This window comes from Ovis aries, chromosome 11, assembly GCF_016772045.2.
Source record: "Ovis aries strain OAR_USU_Benz2616 breed Rambouillet chromosome 11, ARS-UI_Ramb_v3.0, whole genome shotgun sequence".
Lineage (NCBI taxonomy): Eukaryota > Metazoa > Chordata > Mammalia > Artiodactyla > Bovidae > Ovis > Ovis aries.
Window position 1 is genome coordinate 54,509,230 of NC_056064.1, and position 22,739 is coordinate 54,531,968.

Here is a 22,739-nt window from a genome sequence, read left to right on the forward strand (position 1 = left end):
CTAAAAATAACTGCATACAGATGTAGAGAATGGACTTGTGGACACAGCAGGGGAAGGATGAATTGAGAGTAGCAGTAATGTGTATACACTAAGTGTGAAATGTAAAGAGGGCTTCCCAGGTGGTTCAGTGGTAAAGAACCTGCCTGCCACTGCAGGAAACGGAGGAGACGAGGGTTTGATCCCCAGAGGGGGAAGATTCCCTGGAGGAGGAAATGGCAACCACTCCAGTATTCTTGCCTGGGACATCCCAAAGACAGAGGAGCCTGGCAGGCTATAGTCCATGGGGTTGCAAGTCAGACACGACTGAGTGACTGTGCTCTTGTGTAGAATAGGTACCTAGTGATAAGTTACTATATAACCACAGGAGCCCAGCCTGGTGCCCTGTGATGACCTAGAGGGTTGAAACAGGGGAAAGGCAGGGAGGCTCAAAAGAGAGAGAATGTATGTATATGATTATGACTGACTCACATTGTTGTACGGCCGAAACTAGCACAACATTGTAAAGCAATTGTCCTCCAATTAAAAAATAAATTAAAAAGATAAAAATGACTGCACGCATGCGTGCACAGTTGGGGCAAATTCTGGACCCAAACGATACAAAGAGACAAAAAAACCCAAGTGCCACTTTTAAAGATAGGATGGCTAACCCTAACCCTGCACACACCACCACCCAAGGGGTAGGCAAACCACCAAGCCACCACCCCTCTAGCCCACCCCCTGGACACACCCCTGCCCTCACCCCATATAAGGAACAAGCTTGCCCCTCCTCAGGATCAAGCAAACAAGAGTTCCTTCTGGCCCCCAGTAGAGCCTTGCCTGAATTTCTTATCTGGCTTCTGATCCATTTCTATTGATTAAAGAGGCCAAGAACCCTGAGCAGTAACAGTTCCTTGGGCTATACAGTAGGTCAAATAAAACCAGTTTTGCTGTTGAAATAGCTGGCCATCTGTTTGTTTCAGGTCCGCACAAGAAAGCATGACTGTTAAACCAGAAAAAGGCAGTCAGCAGAAACTACCTTGTGGGAGTGGCCAGATGCTGGATTTAACAAACAGCTAAAAGGAGCCCTGAAGATGACACTTTTAATTTTCTTCGGAATCCAAATTCAGAGGCAGATGCAGCAGGACTAGTACTGGAAAACGTCTGCTCCGTTGTTCCACCGGGAATGACGCAGGCCCTGGTGGCCTCCATGGGACAGTTTCAGTGGGGAGGTAGGTAAAGAAACCAGGTTCAGAGAGAAATGGTCCAGCATGGTTGTCCCAACAAGGAGGATGAGAAGGAAAGGGTAGTTAAGAAGGGTGTCAGCTCAACAGAGGTTTTGTTTGACTTTGTTTTGCTTTTTAGGATGAGCTCTTTGGGATATATTCATAGCCCAGGGGGGCTTCCTAGGTGGCAACAGTGGTAAAGAATCCACCTTCCAGTGCAGGAGACACAAGAGACAAGGGTTCGATCCCTGGGTTGGGAAGATCCCCAGGAGTAGGAAATGGCAACCCACTCTAGTATTCTTGCCTGGAAAATCCCATGGACAGAGCAGGACAGAGCAGCCTAAGGGCTATAGTCCATGGGGTCACAAAAGAGGATGGACACAACTGGAGCTGCTGAGCACACACGCATAGGCCGGGCCCTGTAGATCAGGAAGGGATGGCTGCCAAAGGGCGACCCAAAGAGGTGGGAGCACACAGCAGAGAGGCTGGCTTTTATAGGAGAGCTTGGGCGGGTGCAGGTGAAGAGGCGTGGACATTAAGACGCTGGGAGCCCTCGCCGGGTGAATCTCATTTCTGCACACATTAGCAGAGGCGCTAACTGCCTTTTGTCCCGGACTATCTTTCCAAGAATGTTGGTATATAGAAATCTGTCTGGAAGATAAAGATAATACCCCCATCTGGAGCAGAGGACAAATTTTCTTACTTCCAGCCTAAGTTTTTTTTTTTTTTTTTTTCCCCCTCTCTTTAAACAAAGTCTTTTGGCAGTGCCCTGCAACATGTGAGATCTTCATTCCCTGACCAGGAATTGAACGCGCATCCCCTGCATTGGAAGATCAGGGTCTTAACTTCTGCACCACCAGGGAAGTCCCTCCAGTATAATTTTTAATGCCTGCCTCAAGGGCAATGGCATGTTTGCTTGAAGCCCGTTGTAAAAGATTCTGGTTTCCCTTGTTCAAGGTTCCTCAGTCGTGCGGCAAACCCACTGTACGTGCAGCAAACCCACTGTGTGGCCCCTTTTGGGTCCCTCTGCCTCCCCTTCGTGGGGTCTGAGAAGCAAGGAGGCACCATCATGAAGTTCACGTTGCTCATTGTGCCACCAGTAATCAAGTCATTCATCTCTGACCCCAGAGTCTCACATCTTCTGCCAGCATCCATAAAACTGTAGTGGGCTGAGCTGTTAGCCCGATCACAGGGTAAACCTCGGACCCTTCACATTCTGGCCAGGAGGTGCCTTTGTAATTGTAGGCCTGGGAAATTGAAGCTCCCCTCTCGGAGGTATGGCAGGGAGAAAGGAGGCTTGAGGTGACATCTTGGAATCCCTGTTGGGCAGGATGGAAGCTGGAGCTAACCAAGGATGGGGAAATGGCTGGTGTGGCGAGTCCAACTGATGCCTAGTGGGTACCATTCTACTCTGGAATGAAACAGTCCCCGGCCAGCAGCTCCCAGCCAGGCCAGGGAGCAGGCAGCATGGGGGAGGGGATGCACAGGCCGATCAGAGTGTGAATCCAGGTCGGAATTCTGCTGGGCGGAAAGCCAGGAACACAGGAGAATCTGGGTTACGATGAGAGTAGCTCTCAGATTATGACCCCCAGGGGCCTGGCTGGAAAGGAAAGAAAGCCTCAGGGAGAGAACTGTGTGTGTCTCAACTGAGACAGTGGAGGGGGGAGGACACAGGAGGCTGCAGACAGGAAAGAGAACCCCATGTGGTGGATAGGAAGCTCTGGTCTTAGTGGGGTATTACCTTTTTAAAATATATGTATATATTTATTTATTTGGCGGTGCAGGATCTTAGTGGCAGCATGCACAATCTTTTTAGTTTTGGCACTGGGGACCTTTAGCTGTGGTATGTGGGATCTAGTTCCCTGACCAGGGATCAAACCTGGGCCCCCTACATTGGAAGATCAGGATCTTAGCCACTGGACCACCAGGGAAATCTTGAGGTATTTGTCTTTTAGGCACTGGAGATGGACCCAAATCCTTAATACGGATGTGTTTGTGTGCATGTTAAGTCACTTCGGTGGTGTCTGACTCTTCACGACCCTATGGATTGTAGCCTTCCAGGCGCCTCTGTCCATGGGATTCTCCTGGCAAAAGTCCTGAAGAGGGTTGTCATGCCCTCCTCCAGGGGATCTTCCCCACCGGGGGATCAAATCCCAGTCTCCTGCGTTGCAGTTGAATTCTTTACCGGCCGGCCGAGCCACAGGGGCTGGGGGTAGGTTTGGGACTTAGGGACTTAGAGAGGTCTGATGTTTTATCAACCCCTGAGGAAATGGGAGAAGGTGCTGATCAAGGGATAAGTAACAGAGACAGGGATTTGGGGGGTGGAAAACGGTAAAGATTAAAAGACTTGAAATCATCCATTTAACAGGTCTGACAAGAGGGTAGCCAGGGGCAGCATTTTTTAAATAATGTGAACTGAGCCTGAAGGACCTGCTCCTGCCTGAGAGCAGAGACTGCACGAAGTTTTCCCAGAAGCCTTGCAATTAGACAGATTCTTGTTGCTGCACCCAGGCTTATCCTTTACATGAGGACTGGGGCGGGGTTGGGGGTGGGTGGATTGCAGGTGCCTGACATCCTTGCATTTGTTGACAGTTCAGGGTCTAGGGTATTTCACAGGTTTCTGGGGCCAGAATGATGTCCACTGGAGAATACAGTGTCCCATCTACCGCTCACCCCTGGAAAGGCTCTGCTTCCGGCGCACGGGTGCCCGGGCTTCCCCGGGCCTTCCTGGTGACACCTGGGCGTCTGCTACACCTTTCAGGTGTCTCTGGGTTGCTGAGATCTCCAGGTTGCCCCTGGTTTGTAACAGGGACTCATTGTGACTGAGGGCTCTGGCCAGTCACCAAATGAGAGAGACGGACAACCTCAGCTATCCTGCCCTTCCCATCCCGGGCAGGCCCCCTGCCTCACCCCCTCCAATTTCACCCGGGGTCTGAGCGGTCGGGGTTTAACCCTCCACTCTCCCCGCCCCTCCCACGGGCCTCGGGTGCGTGGAAGCAGCGGGCCCCGGGGGGCCCCCCGAGGGCGCAGTGCGCGGCCCAGGCGGCAGGTGGCGGCGTCTCCCCGCGCCCCGCGGCCCCACAGAGCCCCCGGACCGCGCGCACGCCCGCCCTTGACGGTACCGGGAAGCGCCCTGCCCAACACCGGCTCGCGGCGTCTCTGGGCTGGGCCGTCCAAGTGCGGAGGACAGAGGGTAGCGCCTGAGAGGCGCGGGCAGCTCTGGGTGCCGGCGCGACACTCTCGCCTCTGGGACCCGCCGCGCAGCCCCCAAGGGTGCGGCGGCGTCCAGAGGCCGGGAGCCGGCAGAGGGAGAGAGGCGGGGCGGGGAGGCGCGGCGGGGCCGGGCGGGGCCGGACGGCCGACTCCGGGAGTCCAGCCCGGCGCGCCCGGGCCTCTCCTCTCCGCCCGGGTCGGCTGCCGACGGGCCGCCCTCGGGCCGAGGCTGCATGGGGCTCCAGCGTGGCCGGCTCTGCTGGCCGCTGCTCCTGCTCGCGGCTGCCGGCTCCGGGATCCTGGTCGCCCTGTACTCGACGGTGGAGTTGCACCTGGGGCCCCGCACCGGAGCCAGGTAGGAGCTGCCGCGCGGGACCTGTCCGGAGGGCGCGGGGGACGCGCCGGGCGCCCAGCCCGGGGCCGGCGTGCCCTCTGGGGAGGCTTGCCGCGGGGACTCGGGCTGCGGCCCTTTGTACCCAGAGCCTCCGCCCCGGCGTTAAACTCGTGCTGCCGGGGGTCCCACAGCTGCTGCTGGATCCAAGAGGAGCTTCGCCCCTTGCGCACCGGAGATCCACTCCCGACAGCTTTCTGCTGACTCCCCTCCAGCCCTGATTAGAAACCCTTTCATTTGTTCAACTTTGGCTTGGACATCGGAGTCAGATAAAATCAGTCCTGGCTTTCCACGAATTGTCCCTCGCTAACGTCACATTTCTCAGATTCTACTTTGGGGGCAGGGACCCAAGTCTCCCAGATCCAGCGTTGCACGCGGCTCCTCAGTCCGGCGGCGGCAGGTCGCGCCTCTCTGGCTCGTTGTGGTCCCTGCCCTCCCCGCGCTCGGCTCGCTTCTCTCCTCCCGCTCTGTTCCATTGTTTATTTTGATAAGCCCCGTCCGGGCGCAATCCGATGAAGAGGTGGACCGGGGCCCACCTTGGGCTCCACCCAAGTTTCCCTCCCTGAGCTGCTCCTTCTGCGCTCCGCTCCCTCTCGCTGACCCTGGGCACCTTCCTTTCATTTGTGCCCCAGGAGGAGAAACCTGAGAGCCTGCCTTTGGTAGGTCAAGGTTCCAGTTACTGAAGAAACCTTAAAAGGGATTTAGCTTTTCTTCCGGAAGGTGGACCGAGCTGTGCTCAGCGTCTGGATTTGTGAGGCCCCACGGGTACCTACAGCCTAGTGCAGAGGCCTCTGGGCCCTGGCTTTCCCTTCCCAGTGCTTTTCCACCCACACAGTCCTCACTAAAGGGAATGAAGTCAGAATTAGTGTCTGCTCTCAGGAATGGGGCTCTCCAGGTGGTTCAGTGGTAAAGAATCTGCCTGCCAAGCAGGAGACCTAGGTTCAATCCCTGGATCAGGAAGATCCCCTGGAGAAGGAAATGGCAACCCACTGCAGTATCCTTGCCTGGGAAATCCCAAGGACAGAGGAGCCTGGCGGGCTATAGTCCATGGAGCCGTAAAAGAGTCAGACACTCAGACAGGACTTAGCGGCGACTAAAACACAAAACAAAAAACATTCAGGAAACAAAGTCAAAGGGCACCCAATGTTGTAAAACAGTATGAAACACACTTGCCATTGATTATGCATACCCTCCCTTTAGAACCAAAGGTGCTCTGCCTGGCAACACCTGAAGTTACCTTAGCCTCCTTGGAGTCAGACATTGATTGCACAAAGAGAAGGACTGAAAAGGACTGAGGGTATTAAGAAAGCAGATACGTATCAGTTTTCTGTAAGGATATTTTGAAACACATTTGTTTGAACATCCTTCAAAAGTAACGAATACCACTATACATATGAGGTTGACTGAACATCCATTATATCTCAACAAAGCTTTTTTAAATGACCTTTCATGTTTTAAAAATTTAGTACAATCTGTCCATATCCTTGATGTTTTGGTGATGTTTGCATTTTAGCTAAACTCCAGGGGCCAGGTCCAGACTCAGCCTCATTAGGAGCTGGACAAGCAGAGGGACAGGTGGGATGGAAATCTGAGCAGGGCAAGCAAGCTACGTGACCCCCCCTCACCTGGGAATCAAAAGCAGCCCTCCCGGGCTACAGTGGGGAGTCCAGGGGAAGCCAAGTGCTGGGACCAGGCCTGGCACACCGGAGATGGGAGATGAGGCTCTCCTTGCAGGTTAGAGGGTGGAATCGGTCCAGTCAGTAGTTCCCAGGCTTGGAATTTCTTGACTCGTTTTAGAGCGGGTTGCCATTTCCTCCTCCAGGGGATCTTCCTGACTAAACCCATTGTCTCCTGCATTGCAGGTGGATTCTTTACCACTGAGCCATTGGAGAAGCCTTATTCCCAGGGTGGTGTCTAAAAGCCTTTGGATTCGGCGGGGGCGGGGGTGTTGGGGGAGTCTCTTGAACAGAAGGGGTGCTCTGGAGAGGAGCTGGCCTTCCTGAGACCTGAGCGATTCAAGGCTCCCTCCTGTTTCTATTCTGCCCGTTCAGCAGTTCCTCCGTCAGGTTCCAAGCCTGGCTGCAGGTTAGAATCACTGGGGAGGAAGGGATGACAGTGGGGGGATGGGGTGTTCTGGAGACCCAGAACCATCCGATCAGAATTCTGGTGTTTTTCAAAAGTTCCCTGGGGGTTCCTGAAGGCCACCTGGGCTGAGCAGTACGGTCCCAGTTCCTCCTCTGAGAGGAGCTACAGGGTTTTGTGGTTGGCCGATCTGGGTTGAGTGGAGGAAAGGATCGCCCTGCTTTTTCTGGCCTGCTCTTCCAAAGTCTTTCACAACCCTGAAGGCAGGTGGGTCCAGACACCCTTGTGGCTCAAACAGTCTTGGTGCCTAGAAGGAAGTCACTGGAAGCCTTTGTTTCCTTCGAAACTGCTGATCTCAGATCCTCCCCACCTGCTCCCTCCGGGTTGCAGGGGAGGCGAGAGGAGTCTGGCAGTAGCCGGACCACCCTCTTGAATGGATAGGGGCTCCTGTTCCTTCTTGTTTGCCCTCTGCCCAGGTGGCTCAGTGGTAAAGAATGTTACTGCTAATGTGGGAGCTGCAGGTTTGATTCCTGGGTCAGGAAGATCCCCGGAGGAGGAAATGGCAACCCACTCCAGTCTTCTTGCCTGGAAAATCCCACGGACAGAGAAGCCTAATATGCTACATACAGTCCATAGGGTCGCAAAGAGTCAGACACAACTAAGCGCACGTGCACACACACACACACACACACACACACACACACACACACACACACATTGGTGCAGGGACCACCTAGCACCTGGAAGGTGGGTGTGGGGCAATAACCTAGACCCTTACCTCCCTCCAGAAGGGTCAGTGTCATTGAGGCCTGTCACAGGGTCCCTTCCCTTTGCCCTTTAGGTAACAATAGCTAATATTTAGAAGACACTTCTTACATAAGATAACACAGACTCTGTTTGAAGGTTCCGGACAAGAATGCAGGCAGGGCTTTACTGGGGCCCCTGCCACAGCAACAGGAAGCAAACCCAATGCCAGGTTTTCTTGCTTGCTCCCTGGGGTTGAGGGGGGCTCAGTGAGTTGGTTCCCTCTACAGGGTGACAGTAGGGATGGGTCCAGGGGGTCAGGCCAAAGAGGTGGCTTAGTGGTAAGCCATGTGTCGGCTGAATGTGCATACCTGCTTCAGCTCAGAGTCTGGTCTTCCTGTACCTCTTTGTTCATAATTTGCCGCAGCTGCTGCATGTACTCAGCTACTTTCAGTCCCTTGTAGTTTACTTTGTGTTTTGTTGCTCGAGGAGATGTTTGTCCAAATGCAAACACTGCAGCAAAGGGTCCCAGGCCCCAAATCTGACCATCTTCACACCTGCATGATCATCCCTGCTGAACAGACACAGGCACTGAGCTTCTAAGAAGTTCAGTGGCTTCCAGAGACCCTGGAACTCAAACCCATGGAGTTGGGCTTTGACCCCACCTCTTTCGCCAGGTGAAGGGGGCCCAGGGCACCCGGGATCTAACACTTGTTTCTGGGGCCTTAACAGGGAGACCGCTTAGGTGGTCACGAGCCCAGGGAGCTGGCAATCTTTCCTATTTTATGTTTTCATCTCTTAACCACCATCTCACTATTCCAGTACATTCCACATTTCAGCCACTTGCCAAGGGGCTAGGCAGAACATAATAAGGTGATATTTTGTGCCCAAAGAGAAAGAGATGAGCAAGAACCAGAGCATAGGGGAAAAAATAAAAAATCAGACCCTGATGGATGGTCAGCCTCCAGAGTTACCAGACGAGCACGCTCCGGGGGCAAGTCAGACCCTGGCTTTACTTCCTCCTTCTCCCCCAGGAACTCTACGTCATCGTCGCAAGCTTTCTTTGGACCCAAGGCATCGAATTCTGGGACAAGAAAGGTACAGTGGTGGGCTACCCTGTGGCTGGATACGAGGGGAAAGAAAAATGGGAATGAGAACATTCTTGTGAGCCTGCTGGGTGGGAGCTCTCTGGAAATCCCCCTCCCTCCTCTCCCCCCACCCCCCTTACATCCCCCTCCTCACCCGGAGAATGGAGCACAGAACTGAGGGGCCAGCCAGCCAGAGCTCTTCAGACCTGACCACTGAGGTCCCTGCACCCCAACAGCAGAGAAACATGGCTCCATTTTTACTTCTTGGGGTATAACCAGCAGAAAAGTTCTTGCAAATCTTGATTTATCTTTAAAAGTTCTCTGATCAAAATGTCTTTTTACTGTAAAACTCACATTTAAACTGTTAGCATGCATGTGTGCTAAGTCACTTCAGTCGTGTCCAACTGTTTGCAACCCTATGGACTGTAGCCCTCTGTCCATGGGATTCTCCAGGCAAGAATACTAGAGTGGGTTGCCATGCCCTCCTCCAGGGGATCTTCCAGACCCAGGGATCAAACCCGCATCTCTTACGTCTCCCGTATCGGCAGGAGGGTTCTTTACCACTAGCACCACCTGAGAAGCCCTTTAAACTGTTTACCATGAAGTAAACACCAAGCCCAGGGGACTCCCCTGCTCTGTAACAGAGCACACTGACAGTGGCCTGACAGGCCATCTCACACATCTTACCTGCGTTCTCTCACTTACACCTGTCGCCAAGCTTGGGAGGCAGCTTTTACAGTAAAATGAGGCTCAGAGATACCCTGCTCAGGTTATCCGTGGAAAAGAGGTGGCACAGGGATTCAAGCCTCTCTTGGACCCCCGGGCTGGCTCTGAACTCCCAAGCAAGGTGCCCTCACCCTCTCTGCAGGCTGCAGTCGAGCAGGATGATGACTGTGTAGTTCTGGCCTGATCCCGGTTTAAGAGTTGTTTTTTCATGCCCAAGACACTGGAACTTGTTAACTGAGGTCTCGTGGGGGCAAGATCTCACCACATGCAAGACTGACTGCAGAGCTGTCAGCAGCAGAGCAAGCTCCCCCCGGAAGGTGATGGAGACCCCACCCACCCCCGCCGCAAGAACAGAGGTCAGGTGGACATTCGGCTGACTGGCTGAAGAAAGGCCTCAAGCGTCTTAAAGCACTTGGCCAGGTCATCTTTACTTTTCCTACAGTCCTTTTCACCTTGAGCTACTTGATGCTAATTGACATATTTCCTCATCTGGTTTAAAAACAAAAGGATTTGAGCTTTTGTCTTTTGGATATATATGACATGGGGGGGGGGAGAATAAAATAAAGAAGTAGGTAAAGGAAAAATAAAGGTAAGAAAGTTAGACAATAATGTCAGATAAGTGCATGAAAAATATGCCAGAGGGTGTCAGAGATGGGCTCTGAGCTTCCCTGTGATGACAGCAAAGACGGAAAGCTTACCACCCTGTCCATGAGATAAAAGCAAGCCAGCTGCCCAAGCAAAGTGCAGCCCTTCTGGATATGGAGACCTGAAGATTTTTCTCTTGAAGCCTTATAAAGAAGGCCCTGAAGATTTTTCTCTTGGAGCCTTGTAAAGGAGGCCCTGGGAAACATCCCTATGATTAACTGACGAGGAGTGAAACTGATGTAGTAAGTTCAGCTTAATGCTTGCTTTTAAAGCATGCATTTGGTCCATAAAGATTGCTGTGGGGGTAAAACAAGTTGAGCAGAACCCAAATTTCGTGTGTGTTTATCAGTGATTTTGTCAGCCAGAACACTGATAAATGCAGAAAACCATACTCCACCGAAGGGAATCATGTAGGAATACCCAAAAGGCACGCACGTGCACACTTCAGCCAGCCATCTGCTTCATCACATGTTTTATAACCGGCTTCCCACCACTTCACGCTAACTCCCAAACTGCCACCCTTCCGAAGCGCACATCCCCAAGCAAATGTCAGTTCTTTTCCAAGGTCAAGCGCCATATTTTGAGAACTACTTATATATTTCTTGGGCTTCCCTGGTGACTCAGACGGTAAAGAATCTGACTGCAATGCAGGAGACCTGGGTTTGATCCTGGGTCGGGAAGATCCCCTGGAGAAGGGAATGGCTACCCACTCCAGTATTCTTGCCTGGAGAATCCCATGGACAGAGGAGCCTGGCGGGCTGTAGTCCATGGGTTTGCAAAGAGTCGGACACAACTGAGTGACCAACATTTTCACTTTTCTAGATGTTTCCTAACCAGTGAATGTGTGTAAAACTGTTTCTATCTTTATTGTATGCATCACTGATCGTTTTCTGAGTTTCTGCTGCTCGTAGTCCCTTTTCCCAAAAGCCCTGTGGTTTGGGTTGCAGTTCTAAAGGATGGTTTTTAGGCATTCGTATGTCACCTAACAGCAGAAACGACTACAACTCTTTCCCATGTTGTCTTTTGATCAAACCAACAGCTTAACCAAGAGCCCCTTCAATGGAAGAATAGCCCCACCCAGGCCGGGGCTGCTCAGGAATCTGACACAGGGGTCCTCGGGCAGAGGGGGCTGGGGCCTGTCTGGTACCCATGCTCTCCTTCAAGGTCGCTGTGTGCGGAGGCCCCTGCAAGGCTTCCTATGACTGCTGGCACGAAAGACCACCAATGTGGGTGTCTTAAAACAAGAGAAATGGAGTCTCTCACAGTTCTAGAGGCCAGAAGTCTGAAGTCAGGTATCCAGCAGGGCCAGCCGCCCTCCGAAGTCTCCAGGGAAGAATCTCTCCTGGCCTCTTCCAGCTTATGGGGGCTCCAGCTGTCCCCCGGCTTGGAGCTGCATCACTCACTCTCTGCCCGCACCCCACCATCAGCACGTGCCTTCTTTGTATGGTTTTATTTTTGGCCGTGCGGCGTCTTCGTTGCTGTGTGGGCCCTCCTCTAGTGGTGGTGAGCGAGGGCTACTCTCCAGCTGCGGTGCACGGGCTTCTTATTGCGGTGGCTTCTTTTGAGGCAGAACACAGGCTCTAGGGCGTACACACTTCAGCCGCTGCGGCCCATGGGCTCCATAGTTGTGGGGCCAGGCTCTAGAGCACAGGGTCAATAGTTGTGGAGCACAGACTTCATTGCTCCGCGGCATGTGGGATCTTCCTGGATCAGGGATCGAACCCGTGTCTCCTGCACTGGCAAGTGGATTCTTTACCCCTGAGCCACCACGGGAAGCCTAGCACATGCCTTCTCATAAGGATACCAGTCATTGAATTTAGGGCCCACCTTAGTACATTGGAAGCTATACTCCATTTATGTGTGTGGCTCAGTCACTTCAGTCGTGTCTGACGCTTTGCAGCCTGATGGACTGTAGCCAGCCAGGCTCCTCTGTCCATTGGATTCTCCAGGCTGGAGTGTGTTGCCTAGCCCTCCTCCAGCGGATCTTCCCAACGCAAGAATCAAACCCGCGTCTCCTTCACCTTTTTGCATTGCAGGTGGATCCGCTGAGCCACCTTACGGTATAACCTCACCTTACTGATTGTATCTGCAAAGACCCTCTTTCCAAATAAGGTCACATTCTGAGGTTTGGGGCAGACATGAATTGGGAGAGGGGATATTATTCAACTCAAGATAGGCACCAGCTGGTCAAAGACATCACAGATCTTCCCAACAGCCCTTTCCACACGAACCCTACTGCAGCAAGGACAGCCAGGGCAAGGGTTTGGACCCAGGCTGATGGATTCCAAGGCCTGGGGTGGACCTCCTCCAATACAGGGCAGGCAGCTCTTACCCATTTGTGGGAAAGTGCCCTCAAGTTCCCCCCAAGTGTGAGGTAAAGTAGTAGGCCAGAGCCGTCAGGCCCGAGAGACATGGCATCCAGGGAGAAGGGCTGGGCAGGGTAAATCCAGAAAGCTCTCTGATCCTCACCGGACCACTGCATACAGGCCAGCTTGGCTGGCACATCTAGGGGGTGGCCCAAGTCTGGAGAGGGAAGGGCAGCGTGCTTCCCTCCCAGCCCTCTTGTGGGGTATGCGGGCTCCCTGGAAGGTTCCTGGCTGTTCCAGAACAGCCCTCGGGGACTTCCCTGGGGGTCCTTGGGCTTCCCTGGTGAGTTTGATCCCTGGGTAGGGGGAGATCCCACCCAGGAGAAGGAAATGGCAACCACTCCAGTATTCTTGCCTGGAGAATCCCATGGATAGGGGAGCCTGGCAGGCTACAGTCCGTGGGATCACAAAGAGTTGGACACAACTGAGCAACTAACACTGGCGGTCCAGTGGTTAAGAATCCGCCTCACAGTGTAGGGCACGTGGGTTCCATCCCTGGGTGGGGAAGTGGGATCCCACATACCTCAGGGCAGCGAGGCCCACAGTGCCACCGGAGAGCTCGCGTGCCACACCTAGAGAGGCCTGACCACGGAGATCCTACGTGATGCAACTAAGACCCAAGGCAGCCAAATAAGTAAATTTTAAAAAGAAACAGCCCTCTTATCTTGTCACCCACAGAACCTGCTCTGTCAACATGCACTTTCCCTCGCCGTTCAGCGGCACCCTCGCTTCCAGAATCTGTTTAACCTCTCCACTCCAGTGCTGCTGTCGGGGGACCTCTTCACCCAGCAGCTCTGGGACAGCCTGAGCCAGCACAAAGCCCCCTACGGCTGGCAGGGGCTCTCCCACCAAGGTAACCTGCAGCCCCTGGCCCTAACTAGTCCATGCCTTCTGCTTTGGGGCTACGGTGCCCCTCTCTCCTCACTTCCTCCCAGGCAGGCTTCAAGGCTCGCCACCACTGATGTGAGACTTCCTCCCTCTACAAGCACCCTTTACAAGGGTCAAGGAGAGGGGCCTGGCTACCGCCCCACCCCACCCCCGCCACCAGCAGCTCTTGCCCTCCTGGGGCCTGGCATGAAAGATGGTCAGTGTCCAAAGGTGGCCGAGGATAGCAGTTGTGAGCCCTCAAACAGCCCCACTGATGGCTGCTGCTGGGAGAGACCACCCAGAGCCCCCTCCACTTTAAATCGGCCCTTCCACCCCAGCCCCGCAGGCCCAAAATTATTTCCTTTTGGAATAAGCAAAGTCTTGGGAGGACTGGTTATCTGAGTTCTTGAGATGACTGGGGCCACAGCCAACCCTCCCACCCCACCCTCTTTGCAGACGTCCTCCACCCTCTGTGCCTCTCGAGAGGGGGCTGGTGTCAGGCCTCAGCAGGTGCAGGGTGCCAGGAAGAGTCTCGAGAAGGCCCCAGTGCCCCTCATGGTGCCCCACCTTGTCCCACAGCCATCACCTCCACCCTCAGCCTCCTGAACGGCTCGGAGAGCACAAGGCTGTTCGCGGTCTCTAGGGAGCTGCTTCCTGGCTGCATCCGGTGTGCCGTGGTGGGTAACGGAGGCATTCTGAATGGCTCCCGCCAGGGTCAGAACATTGATGCCCATGACTACGTGTTCAGGTATGTGGGCCAGGGGCCAGGGAGGAAGCAGAAGAGGAGCTGGGTGGAGAGCTGGTTCCCAGCCAGCCCCCCAGGGGGGAGCATCATAGGTGAGGGCGTGGGCTAATGGAGCAGCAGCGGCCTCAGGCAGCTCAGCAGTTGTGATGGGCCGACAGGCACGGACAAGGGCATTACGCAGACAGACCCTGAAGATGCGCGAGGCTGTGGTCAACCCAGGGGACCTGGGAGGAAGGAGCTGCCAGGGCTGGCTTTACCCATTTCACAGGGTGTCCCTTCAGGTGCCCGGCTGTCAGGATGGGGCTGGCGACTGGGCACTGGGGCTGCCATGGGTAGAGGGAGTGCCAGAAGCCTGGGGATGGAAGTCAACCTGCAGTACCGTGTAGCCACAAGCAGGCTGATGAGCCTCTGTTTGGACCAGACTCAATGGTGCGGTGATCAAAGGCTTCGAGAATGACGTGGGCACCAAGATCTCCTTCTACGGTTTCACCGTGAACACAATGAAGAACTCCCTCATCTCCTACTCGAACGTGGGCTTCACCTCTGTGCCGCAGGGACAGGTGAGGCTCCGACGGGCACCATGGTCCCTGACAGTCGGCGCTGTTGTTTCCTGTCTGCCCCCCTCATCGCACCGCGGGGCAGGTCATGGGGCTCCCAAGCCCCAGCCCAGTGGATGGACAGGTTGTGCGCCGGGATCTAGGGCCTGTGTGATGAGCACCCTGTGGCTCAGGACCAGGAAAGCTCTGGAGTGGAGCGTGAATGACTAATATTTACTGAAGGCTTATGGAGTGCCAGGCACTTTACAGAGACCACATCAGCCCCCTCTTACTGGTGAGGGTGCTAAGGCTCAGGGCCCCTTCGTTCAGCAGGGCGGCAGTGGAGCCAGACTCAAACCCCAGCTACCCCCCGACCCAGAGCTCAGCAGCACACAGCCAGCCAGAGGGCATTTGCTGAGTGTCTCCTCCATTCCCACCCCACACACACTCAGCACAGCAGCACCTGTGAACTGGAACCTGAGTTTGTCTGCTGCCTCCAGGCTCTTTCAACCACACCCAGATGCTCTAACACCATGCTTCCCCTTCTAGGGGGCTTCCCTGAGAGCTCAGTTGGTAAAGAATCCACTTGTGATGCAAGAGACCCCACTTCGATCCCCAGGTCAGGAAGATCCACTGGAGAAAGGAAAGGCTACTCACTCCAGTATTCTGGCCTGGAGAATTCAGAATTCCAGGGACCATATAGTCTATGGGGTCATAAAAAGGCAGACAAGACTGAGAGACGTTCATTTTCTTTCCCCTTCCAGAGCAGGCTGGCTCCCACATGCAGTGGGGAGGTCCCAGGATAAGGGTGCTGTGGTCCTCGATAGGGCTGGTTTGAGTTTCCAGCAGCTTCCTCCTCTTACCAGGGACGTCAGGGGTGTCCAAGCCACAGCATCCATGCTCCAAGGCCTCTTTTAGCTCATGATAAAACAAGATAGCACAGCTTCATTTCTAGTGTAGCCACAGAACCTGTATGCGTTCATGCTAACTTGATTCAGTTGTGTCCAACTCTGTGCGATCCTATGGACTGTAGCCCTCCAGGTTCCTCTGTCCATAGGATTCTCCAGGGAAGAATACTGCAGAGGGTAGCCTTTCTCTTCTCCAAGGAATCTTCCTGACTCAGAGTCCAACCTGGGTCTCCCTCATTGTAGGCCGATTCTTTACTGTCTGAGCCATCAGGGATGCCCTTCCCAGATGACTCAGCAAGTAAAGAATCCACTTGCAATTCAGGAGATACAGGAGATGCAGGTTCAATCCCTGGGTTGGGAAGAGCCCCTGGAGAAAGTAATGGCAACCCACTCCAGTATTTTTGCCTGGGAAATCCCATGGCTAGAGGAGCCTGGCAGGCTACAGTCCAACAGGGTTGCAAAGAGGTAGACACGACCAAGCAACTAAGCATATACACACCAGCAGCATGTTGGACCCTAGTTTGCTGACGAAGGATTGAACCCGCGCCCCTGTGTTGGAAGGTAGAGTTTTAACCAGTGGACCAGGGAAGTCCCTCATCAGAGTGGTTTTGGCTCAGGGTCTCCCAGTAGTCACAGTCAGGCTTGACAGGGGCTGCGGTCATCAGAAGGCCCACCTGGCCCAGGGTGAAGATGGCTCCCTCACAGCCCTCACCATGCCGGCCCCTCTGCAGACTAATACACTCCCTCCCCGATGGGCTAGCTAGCTCGACCCAGGGTGAGCAATCCCAGAGAGCAAGGAAGCTCCTCCAGTGTCTTTTATGACCCCCTCTCCAAGGGGGTCACGCACGCTTCCTTACTCCCACTTTTTCTTATCCATTAGAAAAATTCTTAGTCCCTCAGTCCAGCCCACACTCAAGGGAATGGCAGTTGAGCACGGCTCCTTGAAGGGAAGAGTATCAACGGGTTTGAGTGCTGAAACCCTCAGTGGAACCTGAAAGAACAGGGCACCTGAACGTGGAAATTACAGACTCAGAAGGGAAATGCTCCCGCCAGGGCAGGGGGCCCGACTGGGCGGAGGGCGGTCCACTCGGAGCAGGAAGTCCCCGTGGTCTTGTCCCCACTGGGGCTGCTTCTCTGTTGCCCTGACAGCACCTGCGCTATATCTTCATCCCCTCGGACATCCGTGACTACCTGATGCTGAGATCCGCCATCCTGGGTGTGCCTGTCCCGGAGGGCACTGATAAAGGAGACAGGTGAGCAGCCAAGCAGGGAAATAGGGCATGGTACTGCTCCCGGGTCCACTGTCAGATGGGAAAGGTGGCTGAAGGTGGCCAGAAAGGCCCCAAGAATCCATCAGAGCATTAGAAGAGTAAACTCTTCTTTTTTTCCTACCCTCGGGAAAGCTCAAGTAATGCTGCTCATCCCCAGGGACCCTCCTGACCAGGTGGGCTGCAGTTCAAGGGGCTCCTTTTGGAATGGGGGCCGGCAGGCCTGGCCCCTCAGCTTCAGATGTGGTCCCCATAACCCGCCCAGCTGGCCTGTCCGCAGCTGGCCCTGCTGTCCCGTTGAGTGCATTGTGTTTGGAGACCAAGAATGGGGGCCAGGACTCATGGCATTCCTTGGCAGGCACCCTCCCAAGACTGCCCATGAAATGGGAGAGCAGGGGACGTGGGCCCAGTGTCCTGCGGAGTGGGAACAAAGGGCCCTCTGTCTGTCCTCCCCCACCTTCCTGGGCAGCAGGCCCGTGTCCAGCTCTTTTGAACCATGTCCGGGCCTCATCTGAACCTTCTCCCTGTGGTGCTGAAGACAATTTCTTGTCCCTGAGTTGGGTCCTCACAAATCTGCACCAACCCTTGTGGCCGCAAGGACTGGACCTCCTGTCTCTCTGGCCCCCGGACATCTCACCCACCCTCAAAGACACCTTCTGAGGCATCCTGAGGGGTTAAGCACTCCAGGGCCAGGCCAGCCCCGCCCCGTGCCCCGCCCCAACCTGCTGATGACCTAACAATCGCCTGGCAGCCGCTCCTGGGGGTGGGCTTTGGGACCCAGATGGGACTGGCTCCTGGGGGCTGGGGGGGGCTGGCTCAAAGACATCGGGTGGACATTAAGCCTCCCCAACACCAATGAGCTCCCCCTCCCATTCCCCTAATCCGTCCCCTGCCCAGTCCCCCTCCCAGTCCAGATCCAACCATACCAACCAGCAGCCCTATGCCAGCTCTGGCGGCTCAGCTCCTTCCCCGTCCCCTACCCGGGGGTCTTCCCGTGCCCCCTCTCACCCTGCCACCCCAAATGCCTCACAGCCCTCTTCCCGGGCCTCCTCCCTGACCCCCAGCCCTCATGTCCAGCCTCGAGGGTCTTCGCAAAATGCCACTCCACCCGCCTCCAAATCTCCCTCTCAATCTGGCTTGAAATCCCTCTCCCGAAACTCTTCCCAAACTCCCCCCATGCCTGGCGCCAAGTCCCCCGCCCACAGCCCCGCGCCCTCGGCCTCCTACATCGGGCTCGGGCCCATCCGGGGCATCCCGTCCTACATCGCCCCCTACGTGCCCCGCTTCATGAAAGAGACCCCCTTCTTCCAGCCTCCTACTTCGCCCCTCCCGCAGAACCAGTGCTTCCCCTGCTCCTTCCCCTGCCGCGCCCGGGACCGCCTGCGCCCGCGCCAGCCCCCCGATTCCCTGTACTTCCCTCTCCTCCCGCCGCCTCCGCACCTGCCCCGGGTCAGCTGCTCCTACCCGTCTCCCCCCGCCCTGTTCACGCCCCCCTCCTCCCTCTCCTACACCCCGCCCACCGAGGTCCTGGTGGGCGGGAAGCCGCACGTGGTGCCCACGGTGCTCCCGGCCACTTTCTACACCCCGTTCTCCCGCTACTACTCTCAGCCCCGCCCCTACCGGTCCATCCACCGCCACCGCCCCAGCGCCTTCCACCTCTCCTCGCTCCACGACGGCTCTGGCCGCTCCGTTCACTTCTATCGTGGGTCCTAGGCCTCAGACCTATTTTGGACCGGACTCCTCTGCCAGCAAATTCAAGCTACTCCATCCAGACTTCATCAGCTACCTGAGAGAGAGGTAGGTGCGGGCAGGGGTGGCGCTGGGAGCGACTCCCCCGCCCACCCCCACCACTCGCCCCACACCTACCGGCAGCACTGGCTTTAATCCCCGAAAATGAAACCCACAGCTGGGCCACGTGCCGAGGACCCCCGTGGCCGGGCCCCCCCCCTCCCCCCGCCGCAGCACTCCCGCTGCTTCATTTACTTCTTGTTTAGTCCCTGAGTCCTGTCCCATTCTTTGCGACCCCATGGATGGTAGCCCGCCAGGCTTCTCTGTCCATGGCATCTCCCACAAAGAATACTGGAGTTGATTACCATTTCCTTCTCCAGGGGATCTTCTGGACCCAGATTGAACCCAAGTCTTCCGTTATTGGCAGGTAGATTCTTTACCACTGAGCCACCAGGTTAAACACATTGATGGAGGTGATGTTCTATCAGTCAAGGCAGACAGGAAACAGGCTTACTTACCAAAAATGTTCATCAACGCTTAGGCTGGGCATAGAGGGAACGTAAGTGTGGGGCTGTATGGGGACTAGCAGAAGCCAGCATTCAGGCCCAAACACAGGAGGACCCTGGGAGGAGCCTGGGGAACCCCTGCCTGCCGATCTCCACCCCCACCCCACCCACCAGTGGTTCTCAGCAGGAGGCTGGTCCACTGTCCTGTCTGGAGAGTTGGTAGGCTGCAGTCCATGGGGTCGCTAAGAGTTGGACACGACCGAGCAACTTCACTTTGACTTTCCACTTTCGTGCATTGGAGAAGGAAACGGCAACCCACTCCGGTATTCTTGCCTAGAGAACCCCAGGCATGGGGTGGCACAGGGTCAGACACAACTGAAGCGACTTAGCAGCAGCAGGCAACCTGAGTGCCCCTAGTGGGCAGAGGCCGGGGATGCTGCTGAACCACCTACAAGACACAGGGCAGCCCCTGCAATGCACATCTGTTCAGCCTGAAGTGGTGACGGTGCTGCAGCTGGGACGCCTACTGCATGCAGGCCCGGGCTAGCACCCCAAGACCCAGAGCAGGCCAGGGGCAGCAGGAGCATCTGGGAGGCAAACTGAAGACCACTCAACAGAGGAAGAACAGGCTGAGAGGCTAGGTGATTTGCCTGGCAAGGCCTAGATGAGAACCCAGGGCTGAGGTCAAGGCTCATGGCCTCATTTTGGACCATCTGGGTGTCTGAAAGCGTGTACGTGTGCATGCACACACGTGCACCATCTCACTAGCGGCCCAGTCACAGGACCTACGTGTACTCTGTCCTCGTGTGGCTCCTGCTTGGCCAGTCTGGAGGTGAAACTTAGGTGTCAGGCTAAATACGCCAACTATGCCCGTGACGTTGTGGTGCGGGAGGGTGCTGCTGAGGAAAAGCACGTTAGGCTGGATTCAGGCTTCTAGAGAGCGGGAGAAAGGGAAGGGTCTCACCTGTGGTTCTTCAGGAGGGCCTGTTTCTCCTCCTCACTGCTTGTTACCTAAGGTGTTATTTCAACCAAAGATTTCTGTGTATAATTCATTTTTCTCCAAATGGCAGATGGGTGAGGATAGAAGGGCCAGAAAATTTTGCTGTTTTCCAGCCGGCCTGAGTTGGTGTAATGGCACAACCCTCAAGCTAATGTGCAAGACCACAAGTCTTGGGCTTTTTTGGCTGCACTGGGTTTTCTTTACTGCACGGGCTTTCTCTAGTTGTGGCAAACAAGGCCTACTCTTCGCTGTGGGGTGTAGGCTTCTCATTTTGGTGGCCCCTCCGGAGTGCGGGCTCTAGGCACACGGGCTTACTTGCTCCTCAGCATGTGGGATCTTCCTGGACCAGGGGTTGAACCCATGTCCCCTGCACTGGCAGGCAGATTCTTAGTCACTGGACCACCAAGGAAGTCCTCCAGAGTCTTTGAGTTTTGATGCTTCTTTTTGCTTCCAGGTTTTTGAAATCAAAGTTGATTAACACAAAATTTGGAGACCTATACATGCCTAGTACTGGGGCCCTCATGTTGCTGACAGCTTTGCATACCTGTGACCAGGTAAGAGGTCTGCTCTCTCAGGAGCCCACAGCAGCAGAGCTGGTGTGAATGGAACCTTATTCCATCCATGAGATCCTCTACCTGAGGCCTGCTAGCCCAGACCTGGGACTCTGGGCCTCCATCCCGTGGCAGAAGGCTCTCCAGCTGCAGGAGCCATCTAGTCTAGGCAATGGGGTGGAGGAAGTGCTCTTGGTCCCTTAAGGGTCAGCCTTGGGCCCAGTCTTGCCTTCCTCCCCAGGGCCACCTTCCCCTGGCCTTGTCCTTTCACCCTCTGCCCCGGGGCAGCCACTGCACATGGTGTTTAAGGGACATATAACTCAACTGCTCTTGTCAAAGCAAAATCTCAACCAAAGTGGGTAGGGACATCTGTTTTGGGAAGATTCTCTCAAACTGAGGTGGGCAGCCTTCCACACGTGGAGTCTCTGAAATCACTCCACGAGCTAATTCTTTACTGGGGTAGTACCCACATGAGCTGCAGAGACAGAGGCTAGGAAGCAGGTTTCAGGGAAAGGCAGTGGTGACCCAGGCACAAGAGCTGGGCTCTGGTCCCCTTTCCACGTTTCACACAGGACTCTCCTGTCTGCAGTCACCATTAGAACAGGAAGCGGGAGGTAAGGGGCTTTCTGCCTCCGTCTTGAGCATAATGACCATGGCTTTGGTGTCACAGACTGGAGTTAAAAACCCAGCCCAGCTACTTACTAGCTTGTGACTGGGGACACACATTTTGGTTATCTTTCTGAGCCCATTTCCCCATTTGTAAAACAGGGACAGTATCTACGATTATTTAGTTGGGTGAGAAAATGTGCAGAAAGCACAGGGCAACTATAAAAACGTGGTTGAGAATGGTTGTCCTCCTCACCTTCGCATGAGGCAGCTATGCCCAAGTTCCTGCCACTTTATAAACTGTGCTTAGTCGCTCAGTCATGTCTGACTCTTTGCAACCCCATGGACTATAGCCCACCAGGAACCTCTGTCCATGGGGATTCTCCAGGAAATACTGGAGTGGGTTGACATGCCCTACTCCAGGGGCCACACTGCAGGCACATACTTTACCATCTGAGCACCAAGGAAGCCCTTTACACACAGCAGCTCAAATGCTAATTCAAATGCTAACTGTCCTTGTCCAGGTTAGCGCCTATGGATTCATCACCAGCAACTACCAGAAATTTTCTGACCACTATTTCGATCGAATGAAGAAGCCACTGATATTCTACGCAAACCACGACCTGTCCCTGGAAGCCACCCTTTGGAGGGACCTGCACAAGGCTGGCATCCTTTGGTTGTACCAGCGGTGACCCAGAAACATCCAAGACCTTCATTTTTGCAGAGCTGTGGCCCTCGGCCCCTCAAGTAACTAAAGCTACCTTCCTGTGCGTTCTATCCTTGACACACAGCTTCCCCCTTCCCTACAGAAGAGAGGGGATGTGTCAGTCACTGAAGAATGCTTTGTGGGAAACCCTACCTTGTTCTTAGCTCACCCAAGGACCCAGGGAGACAACCCAACCTTGGTCGAGGAAAAAGACTGCTCTGCTGGGCTCATCTTTAAAACTGGAGGGAACGCTCTCAAGATGAGACTGACAGCGGGAGCATGCAGGGATCCTTCAGAGCTGAGCATTTCCAAGCCAGCAGTGGCACGGACTGACTAGGTCAGTGGAGTGGCTCAGGGCCTCTCAATTAACGAAGGTCAAGCAGCAGTAGAAACCAATGCACTTTTCAGCCCAAATCCTCCCACTAGCATGTCCAGCCTCAGACTCCAAAGCAGTTCACCTCAAGGACATGTTGCAACAGGTTTATCTTCGAAAGGGAACGGACTCACTTCTGCCCCCTGATAAAGTGGGAGCACAGAGGGCAGAAAGTCATCTGAAATTAGTTAACTGCATAAACAATGGATAACCACTGTGTCTGTGTCTGTGTTGGGGGAAGTAGTATATCACGCAGGGTGTTTAACACGGAGAGTCTGAACCACCGGAAAGTTCTGGCCTCTGATTAAAGGCCCACTGAGGATGTAGTACCACCCCATCACCAAAAAGGACATTATTGGGTAACAAACCCTCATCCCTGGACACTGACTATCAAGGCTTCAATAATTTGACTGGATACAGGCAGCTTTCTTTTAGATTATACGGGCTTCAAAGTATAAATCAACAGAATGACCACTACACAGCTCCGT

At 54.7% G+C, this 22,739-nt stretch overlaps 1 protein-coding gene and 1 long non-coding RNA gene across 8 annotated transcripts; both read left to right on the forward strand.

Moving 5' to 3' along the window:
* The first annotated feature begins 1,081 nt into the window (after nucleotides 1-1,081).
* Nucleotides 1,082-2,153, forward strand: LOC132657363 (uncharacterized). The gene is made up of 2 exons (XR_009595395.1): nucleotides 1,082-1,208; nucleotides 1,957-2,153. It is a non-coding gene; the product is annotated as an uncharacterized LOC132657363 (long non-coding RNA).
* A 2,409-nt stretch (nucleotides 2,154-4,562) lies between these two features.
* On the forward strand, nucleotides 4,563-22,466 carry ST6GALNAC2 (ST6 N-acetylgalactosaminide alpha-2,6-sialyltransferase 2). 7 transcript variants are annotated; one of them, XR_003590621.3, is made up of 10 exons: nucleotides 4,563-4,770; nucleotides 8,667-8,730; nucleotides 13,136-13,310; nucleotides 13,781-14,072; nucleotides 14,491-14,629; nucleotides 16,663-16,766; nucleotides 18,495-18,578; nucleotides 18,890-18,936; nucleotides 20,470-20,569; nucleotides 21,697-21,722. XR_003590621.3 is itself a non-coding variant. In XM_027974138.3 (9 exons), exons 1-9 carry the CDS (start codon nucleotides 4,649-4,651, stop codon nucleotides 21,862-21,864), a joined length of 1,248 nt encoding a protein of 415 aa, XP_027829939.1. In that variant the 5' UTR covers nucleotides 4,563-4,648; the 3' UTR covers nucleotides 21,865-22,466. The 7 variants fall into 7 exon arrangements, 6 of the variants coding, with proteins under 6 accessions (XP_027829939.1, XP_042112255.1, XP_027829940.1 ...); XM_027974138.3 differs by lacking the exon at nucleotides 18,890-18,936 and having other exon boundaries at nucleotides 21,697-22,466; XM_042256321.2 differs by lacking the exon at nucleotides 18,890-18,936 and having other exon boundaries at nucleotides 13,904-14,072; nucleotides 18,390-18,578; nucleotides 21,697-22,466.
* Nucleotides 22,467-22,739: the final 273 nt, after the last annotated feature.

What these genes read in the sequence shown, in the direction of transcription:
- ST6GALNAC2 (XM_027974138.3), top strand. Translation starts at nt 4,649, where the DNA reads ATGGGGCTCCAGCGTGGCCGGCTCTGCTGGCCGCTGCTCCTGCTCGCG. An exon ending in CGAATTCTGGGACAAGAAAG is followed by an intron (nt 8,731 to 13,135) that starts GTACAGTGGTGG and finishes TGTCACCCACAG; the next exon opens with AACCTGCTCTGTCAACATGC. An exon ending in CTTTGCATACCTGTGACCAG is followed by an intron (nt 20,570 to 21,696) that starts GTAAGAGGTCTG and finishes GTCCTTGTCCAG; the next exon opens with GTTAGCGCCTATGGATTCAT.